Genomic DNA, 11,029 nt, shown 5'->3' with positions numbered 1-11,029 from the left:
CCACTCTGATTCGCTGTCCCGGCTGCAGGTTGAATCTGAAATCTTTGGGCGCTTCAAACAGCAGAACAATGGTAGAGCCCAGATTAAACTCCCCCAGTGCCTCCCCCTTCTGCAAGACCACAGCCCCTTCACCTGCCGCCTTCAACACCTGGTTGTCAATGGCAACGTAGCTGCGATCGTAGAAAGAGCCTTTACTGTAGTGAGGGGCGTTTGTCTTAAGGTCCTGATGACAAAAACCAAAAGTGTTACAAACGTATCCAAATAATATGAATGTGACTAATTATATTTTAAAGTACAACACATACATTTATTTATTAAAGAACCCAACTACTGCTGAGTGTGATAATACAAATGTAAAATGTATTGTTAAAATAAACCATGTTAAGAATATTAATAAATATTAACATAATATCTTTAAGGGATGTGGTATCCCACAGTCACATGGGAACCACGATGAGGAGGCAAGAAAGACAGCACTGTCCAAGGACCATCAAAGGATAAGACGGGTCCTGAAAAGTCAGCTCAATCGGAGGAACAAGATCCAAGCCATCGACACATACACCCTGTCAGTCATCAGATACCCTGCCAGCATAGTGACCTGGCCAAAGGAGGACATGGAGGCTACCGATGTGAAGACCTGGAAACTCCTCATGCTGCTGTGATCACTGAGGCACTGATCACAGCAGCACAAGAACAGGCAGTAAGTACCAGATCAATCAAAGCAGGGGTCTACCACACCAGACAGGGCCCCAGGTGCAGAATGTGCAAAGAGGCCTCAGAGACAGTCCAACACATAGTGGAAGGATGTAAATTCAGGCAGGAACACACTGAATGGCACAAACAAGTGGCTGGCACTGTGTACAGGAACATCTGTGCTCAGTATGGGCTAGACCCTCAAGAAGGTTGTGGAGAATAACAGGGCTAAGATCATGTAGGACTTCCAGATCCAGACAGACCAGAAGGTACTGGCCAAACAACCAGACATCGTGGTAGCAGATAAGGAACAGAAGGAGGCAACGGTGGTAGACATAGCAGTTCCAAGTGACAGCAACATCAAGAAGAAGCATGAGAAGCTGGAGAAGTACCAGCTGGAGAGGATGTAGGTACTGTAGGTACCTTATTGATCCCTCAATGGGGAAATTTCAGTGTTTCAGCAGCAATGGAGAACAAACAACATAACACCATGAGAAACAAACACCACACACATATCTTGATAAATAAATTTCAGTACCTCAAGCAGCAATAGAGAACAGACAGCATAACACCATGAAAACAAGCACAGCACACACAATAAATTCCAAGTACTCAAAAATAGACAGAATCAAGTATTTGAATAATCAAGAATAATGTGGAAGGAGAAGGCCAAAGTGGCTCCAGTGGTGGTAGGAGAGCTCAGAGCTGTGACTCCTAAACTGGAGGAGTGGCTCCAACAGATCCCAGGAACAACATCAGAGCTCTCTGTGCAGAAGAGTGCAGTGCTAACTACAGCTAAGTTACTGCACAGAGCCCTCAGACTGCCAGGCCTCTGGTAGAGGACCCGAGGTTGAGGAAGATGCCGCCCCGTAGGCATGAGAAGGGAATATTATATATACACTATAGTACAGCTGAGTGCAAAAGTTTACATGAAATGGCCAAAAAAAAAGTTTTTCCTCATCAACATTGTATTTAATGCCCATTCCATTAATACAACTGTTCCTTCATCAACACAAGTAACAGGAAAATGTACAAAAATAAAGGTATGGTAAAATAATGAAAATTGTATCAGTAAAAAAAGTTTGCATCCCCTTTATGAAATGTTCATCACTGTGCGTCCCCCCTAACCTCCTCCAACCCCTCTGGGTTTCCTCTGAGCAGCACGTGGATCCTGTTAGGTGTCGTTTAGCCCGTTCTTCATGGCGGACTTGCTACAAGTCGACCAGATTACTTGGTTGATTGCTGTGTACAGCTCTTTTAAGATCGATCACTGTACTATAATACCACACTTTGTTTTAAAAATGATAATACAATGGTAAAACTAACAAAACCTAAAAATTACAATAAAGGACAGCTGAGTGCAAAAGTTTACATGAAATGGCCAAAAAAAAAGTTTTTCCTCATCAACATAGTATTTAATGCCCATTCCATTAATACAACTGTTCCTTCATCAACACAAGTAACAGGAAAATGTACAAAAATAAAGGTATGGTAAAATAATGAAAATTGTATCAGTAAAAAAAGTTTGCATCCCCTTTATGAAATGTTCAACATTCAGCTACCAACTGATAAAAATGCAGCTGAAACCTAAAACTATGAAAAATATAAAATAAAATCAGTCTAAAAGCCTCTGATGTGAAACAAACTCAAGTCTTGGCTCTGATCCTCACCTGGTCAAAGTAAACTCTGATGGATCCAACATTCGTGGCTCCGACTGCTGTTAACGAGAAGAAGCCGTGCTGCCATTGGCCGGTGAGCACCACACGCTCATTAAGGCAGAAGAGCTCTTTGACCCAATGAGCCACACTCGGGTTAACAGACATTAACAAGCCTAACGAGAAGAGACACAGATGAAGACCAGGTGGGCAGCAGAGTGTACACAGATAACTCAAACAGACTCTCACCTGGGAAGTGACGTCGAAGCTCCACCGTCCAATCTGTGGGTGAATGGAAGCAGTGATAGTCACCTGGAGCCAGGTAGACCACAACGTGGAATAGGTCGCTCTCTGGACACGACAGGAGGACATCCCTGAAGGATGAGGACAAGTCTAAAGACAGAGGGAAGGCACAATGTCAGCTTAACAACAGGCTGCAGAGCCCAGAGGGTCTCCAAAGTCCACCGGACCATCAGGCTTTGATTATTATTAATGAATCAATTTAAGTTGTGTGACAGGGCCACATGAGTGTGCATCTTGGACACGGTTTCAATGGCCTTATTATGTCACATAGGGATGTGGTGGATGTGGTCTTACTGTTGTTCTGACTCTTCTGTGGACCCAGGAAGTTCTCCAGAGTGTAGGTGACCCCCTTGACCTGCTCCACCTCAGAGTTCTGCACCCGACCAAAATGGAGGACCTTCCCATCAGCTGGGGAGATCTGACAGAGAGGAGGCCTCAGTCAAACTAAAGGGGACCAGGTGGAAGCCCCATACAAACACACACCGATCAGCCATGTGTTGACCATGTGTTCTTCCTTAGACACTGTTGGTAGGTACTGACCACTGCAGACCAACAACACCCACCAAGACCTGCAGACTGGGAGATGCTCTGACCCAGTCATCTCACCATCACAGTCTGGCCCTTGTCAAACTCACTCACATCCTTATGCATAACTGTTTTTCTGCTTCCAACACATCAAGTTTGAGGACTGAATGTTCACTTGCAGCCTAATATACCCCCCACACTGACAGGTGCCACTGTAATAATCAGGTCACCTGCCAGTGGTCATAATGTTATGGCTGGTCGGTGTATATAGCTATACAAGTGTCAGATCCTGAGTGAACATGTCGCCACGTCCGGACATTTGAACAAGCAACGAATATGTTCCATCTGAGCGTAAAAACCACGTACAGCTCCTGTAGATGAGGCATGTGTCATATTACTACATTGCTGTTAATACAAGACTGAGCACTTTACAGTTGACATGTTTTTACCTTTTCACAGGTCTTGATTTTCTGCAGAAATAAAGAGTAATAGAAAGAAAACGGCCTGAAAAGTGTTCTCAAATTTGGAAACACTGGTGTGTTTAAGCACAAACACGCCTTCAATCCAAAATGAGCTTCGAACCAACAGCCGCTTGTCTTCGCACACGCCGTGTGCGTCCAGTGCCAGGTGGAGACGATGCCAGACGGTAACTGCATAAAAACCTGTTATTGTATTTAACCCAGATTTTTCCAGGTGAATCCCATTGAGGTTACAAACCGCTTCCTGGCCAAGACAGCAACATGACTACCTTTAGGCAGCACAACATAAAACACACAATGACACTGCGTCTGCCCCAGCGCTGCACAGCCCAAAGCACATCACTGAAATGTCTCTACTAAGTCTCTAACCTGCAGCTGCATGTCACACATTCACAAACACACAACCAGTGAAGGAGCGTGCACAGAGGTGCCACCTGAGAGCATATGCACTGCTGGTCCAACGACACAACAATGACAGTGATGTTTTAAGAAATTAGACAAAGCTGCAACTCCCCTTGTTGTTAACACCCACAGGAAGACCGCAGACAGTTTCAGAGCCTTTCACTTTAAGAGCAGCTCAACAAATGGCGCTCTGTATTAAACCTTTCCCATTAACAACCGTATATAAGCTTGTAAGAAACCTCAGGTCAGCGCACACCGACTGTGTGGTGGTCAGAGCACGGCTCGCCTTCATCTGGTCCCTAATATGAGGCGCTAACAGTCCACTTCAGTAAATGATTCCCTCCAGACCACATGTGTCAAACTCAAGGCCCGCGGGCCACATCCGCATCAGATCAATCAAGCGTCTGTTGATGTATACAACCCTAATTTCAAGTCAAAGCTAGCCCCTAACAATGGCCAAGAGAAGAGTTGGTTCTGAAAACAGAGCCTTTCTAAACCGGTGGGAGGCTGAGTATATGTTTACTGACATTGTCGGTAAACCCGTGTGTCTTATTTGTGGAGCTAATGTGGCTGTAATTAAGGAATATAACCTAAGAGGCACTACGAGACAAAACATCAGGACAAGCTTAAAAACGTGAATGCAAAGCAGAAGCTACAGAAGGTAGAGGAGTTGAAGAGGAATCTGGCGTTACCAGGCAGGAGGAGGTGCAGAGCGGCCGGACCGCAGGTTTCAGACGTCGACAGAAGAATTCTCCCAGATTCCTGTAGTAATGTAAATCCTCCACGGCAGCCTCCTATTTGACAAGAGACAGGAACAAAGCGTAGGCGTGTTGGTGGATCAGCACAGGTGGACTATATCTCACACGCTGCAGAGACACTGAAGGTTTCTTTGCTACTCCGTGTTTTTTTAATTCCTGAAGATTTCATTGTGAAACTGTCAGCAAGCACATGAGAGAAACTTTTCTAGATGCTGTCAGCTCTCTACATGGAGGAGGTGTCTGACTCCCTGTTATATGAACCAGCACCACCTCCACCCTGCTCCAGCTCCTCTCCTGCTGATTTTTTTTCACATCTCGTTGCTTGTGTTGAACACTGTGGACATCAGCAGGTGTTTTCACTAACAGGGGAGAGCTACTGACAGACGCATCCTGCTCCTCAGGGCTATAATACAAAATAAAAGATGACCTGCATGTTGACCCCAAAGGTCCAGATGTAGAGGGAGTAGACGGGTTTTCGGAGCCAGGTGGGGAGCTCCACCCTGTTCACACGTCCCCAGGCCCGAGAGAGGAGGCGAGTTGGGAAGGAGCGGTACAATGCCACCTGTAGGAGAAAACAGGAAACTACAGCTGTAATGCTTGTTATCGGGCTTTAAAGAAGATGAAGCGCGTTTCAGTCTCAACTCCACTTTAGTGGAAAGCAAAGAAAAAGAAAGAGTTGCATGTCCCATAGCTCCCAAAAAGTCTGCAGTTATAACTACAATGTGTAGTTACTAATCCAAATGTTAGTGATTGCATCTGAATATATTCTGTTCAGTAAAAAGCTTATATTCAACTGTAACATCAATTCTGTTGCTTTGCATCTTTTTTGCCATGCAGTAGGTCAACACCTTCTTTCGGCATATTTTTGGACAACGTGGGTCAGCGAAGCCACTGGGACAAACACCACCGAGGGAAGGATGGCTAACAAGGAGCTGTCTCTATGTCTAGAGAGGGTCCATTCATCTGGCAACATGCCTTTGAAATTGGCTTTTGGTTGGTTCGCTTTTGACTTTGCACCACCTCTCTTCTGTCAATCAAACTGTCAGGGACTGAAGAGTAACGTGAAGGACACAGCATTTAACTTTCAAAGAAGATGGGCTTTTTATTTACCCCGCAAAAATTGAAAAAATACAAAGCAACACCATTGTCAAATAAATTGGGCTCTAAAGAAGGTCAAGAAAAGATCAGGGCAGTTCCTCAACCACAGAAACTGACAAATGACACAGGAGGACATATATACCAGCCAAACCAGCAACACACACAGGGAATGGACACAGACACTAACTCACTAATCTACTAATCAACATTAAACAGCCTGCTAACAACTTTTTTTCTTAAAAAAGAAAGGAAACATATCATGACAAATAAAGTTTTAGCATGAGCTACAAACAAATAAGAAATATAGATTTCTCCCAAATCGCCTTCCTTTCCTCTATTGGGCATTTGGTACAGTCCAGACCCAGTGGGAGGTATTTAGGCCACCGCTGCCTCAGTCTAATCTTTGGATGACCCCCATGTCCGGACCAGCACCACAGTAACTCAAGAAAAGAAAATGACCAGTGTATTGATGATACAAAACCAAATGTGCATGTTTAATTAACTGTGTGTGTCTAAACAATAAACCTACCGTCAGACCAAATGCATAAAATCTGCGTTTAATTTAAATCCACATGTGAACAAAAAAAAGTGAAAGCAAGGGTGGATGAAACAAAACCAAATTAATCCCACTGCTGGTGAAGGCACAGACCAAGGTGGAGGGCCAGGCCACGGCAGAGGCCCGGGTCGAGGCCCTCCCATGGTGGAGGCCCACACACAGCGAAGGCCCAGATCGAAGCCCTCCCACAGTGGAGGCCCACACACAGCGAAATCTGAAGCCCACCCACAGTGGAGGCCCAGGCCATGACGAAGGCCCAGATCGAAGCCCTCCCACAGTGGAGGCCCACACACAGCGAAGGCCCAGGCCACAGCCCACACACAGCGAAGCCCCAGGCCACAATGAAGGCCCAGATCGAAGCCCTCCCATGGTGGAGGCCCAGGTCCCGTTCGAGGCCCACACACAGTGGAGGCCCAGGCCATGACAAAGGCCCAGATCGAAGCCCTCCCACGCCGGAGGCCCTCGCACAAAGCAACGCACACTGTTCTAAGAAACCTGAGTCTGCCACGCCTGGCTGTTTCCAACTGACAACACCAAACCACAAGAACACCTTTCAGTGCTGGAGATTAAACAGTGTTTTCCTTTTGAAAGCAAAAATGGATTTTGTTCAGTCCACTACATGTTTCAACAGGATTATGTAACTGAAGTTAGGTTGAAGAACCTTTAATAAAAGTGTGACACTAATAAATGTTGAGCACAGTTGTGAGGTTGACTCTGCCTAGTTAAATTTATGTTAGGACTTCTCAGCTTTATTGCCCAGTTTAAAACATTCGTTTTAGTAATTAAACAAGCAATTAAACTAGTTAAAAGTATTAGATTACATTACTTGAATGAAGTAATCTAAATAGCTGTGTTACTGCAGTGGCACAAATTAGATCACAGACAAATCACTACAGTTCCAATAAGCATTTACTGGATGTACCACAGTCAAATTCCTCATGTGTCCGACACACCTGACCAATAAAGCAGATTCTGATTATTACAATAATATCAAACAGGCCGGTTACAGAATCACCTTTTCTCTGCAGAGAAGCCGTCGTGCACGGGAGCAGCCAGAGAACAAATCAGCCACCTTCCCTCTGCCTACTCACCCTGATGCAGCCTAGCGTGAGCTTTTATCTCCTTTTTTCTCTTGTTCATCCCAAATTCTCCGTTTCCCATCAATACTAACATCCCCTTTTCTAGGAAATGTTCTGAGGAAAGTTCATCCAATAAGTTATCTGCAGATCACAGTGGTCTCCGGGTTGCAGTGGTCTCCGGGTTATACTGACCCATCTCCATGGCATCTCCTGCTCCAGCACACAAACACCTCCCACAGATTACAACAGTTTATAAAGGGCTGAGCCTGCAGGACTAAACATCTAACTCATACTGTGATCTAATACTATTTACTACACATGTATGTAATCTATACAGTCCTATTGTAGCCTATTACATATTAATTATATTTGTTTTAACCACTACAGAATCCCCCCCGAATACTTCAAAACACTTCAAGAAAACAAAGCACAACAAAAAACCAAAGAAAAATATAAGCATGTTTATCTGACTGTGACACTCCTAAACTCTAAGCACTATCCCAAATTAACATCATTAATCAAACATTAAACTTTTCTTACATTTAAGATGAAATCTAGAATCAATTTTCATTACAGAATTAAAAGCCAAATTAAACTTTATCCTTAGAGTATTTCTTCACATGCTCTAATGGACCTAACTTCAGACAAATCATTCATTCAGATTATATTTTACCAGGTTAACTAGTAATCTGTAACCTATTACCCTTTGTGCTTGTATCTTAATCCCGCCAGAAAGTGTCGTTGGCACTCCCAGCGTGACTGTAACAGCAGCTGGCTACGCTGAGGATGTCATTGTGTTGCTTCTTTCAGTTACAATAACCGGCCAGTTACATCCAGGGAAGTTCATTCACAAGCCGCCCGCTCAGTCTAAGGGTAGGGTAGGGTAGAACTTTATTGATCCCACAGTGGGGAAATGTCAGTGTCTAATGCAGCCGAGTCAGTTTGTGACCATGAATAACTCTGCTGCCCACCAGCTGAATGTGCTGTAGTCATTTTCCTGGGAGTCTGGCTCTCGTTACCCCAGTTTGGCGCCTGCTGCAGCTGCAGTAGCATTACTCTGTGTCTCTCTCTTCACTTGCTGGCAGATTAATACCACTCGACAGTACGCTTTATTCAATGTCAGACCTTTTCAAACAGCATTTATTCTTCATGTGACAGGATGGCAAAGTGTTTTTTTTTGGTGAAGTGACCTTTTTAGGTTCACTTGTTCTTTCTGTGTCCCGTCCACCCCTCCTGTAGCTGCGATACAGGTGTGCTGTGTTTGCTGTTGACATTATTCTACTGAATTTTTCTCCAAACTGTGACAATGTGGGACTGGTTTTGTGTTCACGATGGGCTGGGTGGAGCAGAGGCCATTGATTATAGTCTCATGTTAGTGCTAGCTAGGTTTTCAAATGTTACAGATCTCACCTTTAGTCCAAAATGCTGCAACCAGAGTACTGAGAAACAGTAAAGAAAAATATTTAACTTGAAGCTTTTTATGCTGTTTGACCAACTTGAGCACTGGTCTAAAATAACGGGCCCATCTTTGTGCTTCAGAGCAGAATCTCTTGTTTACCCAACACGAGCCATCTCTCAAAGCTCTTATTCAGCAGGCAGCTCTGTTTCACACTAAAAATGTCCATATTGTCCAGAATGCTGAGCAGCTGCATGCAGCACAGTAACATAACAATAAAAATCCTTCCTTTCCTTTTATGGCCCAGATCTGTTTGAAGTTAACTACACAAAGGTAACTACCTCAATCACTATACAAATATGAATGTAGTCAAACTATCAGCAAGCTACTGCAAAACACAGTTAAACTGATAATCATAATGATAATCACCTTTATTGGCCAAGTATGTTACACACAAGGAATCTGTTTCCAGTACAGAACCGATGGCAGCCATCTGCGGCGCCACCTCAACCGATGGCTCTAACCATCAGGGGCAACATACATTTTGACACGTGAACTGCAGGCACCGTGATTCAAACCTTTCGGTTGGGAGACAACCACTCTACCCACTGATCCACAGCCACCCAACTACTAGTGTAATTACATGTGCTGTATGCAAATGTGGGGGGGAGCAGACGCTAATATAACCAAGCTACAGTAAAGCTAACAATAACACCAATATACTAATACCCAAAATATTATATATATAAGACAGGAGGAGGGAGAAGGCGGCGGTCTGTAATCACCAACCTGTGTGGGCGTGGCCAGAGAGGGCGGGGCACCATCATCCTGTTCACCCCTCCTCTTGTAGTACTGGTAACCAAGGTAAGCACCACCTGTCCCCAACAGGAGGGGGAGAGGCCGTGGGCGGGACAGGAGGCCACGACCTGATGAGAGAGATCTGATTGGTCCAAAGATCCGACAACAATGGCAATGGCGGGGATGAGGTGCAGACACTCACCAGCGGTGAAGCTGCGCTGCTGGCAGGAGCTCAGAGGAAACGCTCTGAAACACAAACATGCAGGATTTTTTAAAATTTAAAACAAACATGAAGTTAAAGTGAATGACTCACATATTCTACACACAGAATCATTAATCATGTTTAATATCGGTGAGCCTCGCCTCCAATGCTGCTAGCATCTGACATTTATTACAAGTACCATTATCGCTAAAAGAGGCAGTGGAATAAGTGAACATGTGGCACTCTGAGCAACAGACAGAAGGAGAGAAAGAGGAAGAAGCCATTTCTCTTAACTAAGCTACTAGCTTAGCTAGCTCCTAAGCTAGCCAACCTAAAGTACCAAGTTAAATTTGGAAATAAGTAAGAACTTCACAGGTGCTTAAGTAGGGCAGCCGTATGTTGTACCTCAGAAAATTGGATGATGTTCAGATAAACCTAGAAATTAGTGAGCTTAATCCGTAAACAATCTGGTAGCAAGCACACCAGGGTGCAGGCACAGGAAACAGGAAGTCAATACGATTACCACAGAAACAGCAAACAGCAGGATCTCCAAGGTCAAGATGTTCAACACACCTGGCCAATAAAGCAGAATCTGATTTGCTTTGGCTTATGAATCTTCATAGCGGTGACATTTTTAAAAATCCCCATAAAATGTATTTTGCTATACTCTATGAATTGTGGTTTAGGTGACATGTTTCTGATAGGTATGTCCATTGATCTATTTTTCAGAATCAGAATCAGCTTTATTGGCCAGGTGTGTTGGACACACGAGGAATTTGACTGTGGTACATCGGCTCTCAATGCATATGCACATGGCTCTATGTGAGGCAGCAATAGGCAAGTAAACAATGTAAGGCTGAGGACAGAAATAAAGAAGTAATGAGCAATCAAGCAAAGGAATTTGCATTAGGAATAAAAATAAAGTACTATATACACACAGTGTATATGCATTGAAGGATCTGTATGTACAATGTATATTTACAGGTATTGCACTGAGGGTTATTGTCCAGTCATACTGTCGTTGGTTAAGTGTTCATCAGAGCGACAACCTGGGGGAAGAAACTGTCCCTGTGCCTGGTTGTCTT

The 11,029-nt window shown here is 44.2% G+C and overlaps 1 protein-coding gene across 1 annotated transcript in view; it reads right to left on the bottom strand.

Annotated features, from left to right (window-relative positions):
* The window catches only part of pisd (phosphatidylserine decarboxylase), a 12,418-nt gene that overhangs the window by 408 nt on the left and 981 nt on the right, over window positions 1–11,029 (bottom strand). Inside the window, exons 3-10 of the mRNA XM_020622459.1 lie at window positions 9,945–9,988; window positions 9,734–9,870; window positions 5,243–5,377; window positions 4,750–4,851; window positions 2,946–3,069; window positions 2,598–2,741; window positions 2,364–2,524; window positions 5–223 (exon numbers count right to left, since the gene is read on the bottom strand). Of these exons, the coding sequence (XP_020478115.1) occupies window positions 5–223; window positions 2,364–2,524; window positions 2,598–2,741; window positions 2,946–3,069; window positions 4,750–4,851; window positions 5,243–5,377; window positions 9,734–9,870; window positions 9,945–9,988 (1,066 nt within the window). The remainder of the gene's footprint in view (window positions 1–4; window positions 224–2,363; window positions 2,525–2,597; window positions 2,742–2,945; window positions 3,070–4,749; window positions 4,852–5,242; window positions 5,378–9,733; window positions 9,871–9,944; window positions 9,989–11,029) is intronic.

This window comes from Monopterus albus, unplaced genomic scaffold, assembly GCF_001952655.1.
Source record: "Monopterus albus unplaced genomic scaffold, M_albus_1.0 scaffold281.1, whole genome shotgun sequence".
Classification (NCBI taxonomy): Eukaryota; Metazoa; Chordata; class Actinopteri; order Synbranchiformes; family Synbranchidae; genus Monopterus; species Monopterus albus.
The sequence above is the reverse complement of the archived record's forward strand: the minus strand, read 5'-3'. Positions and strand labels throughout refer to the sequence as shown.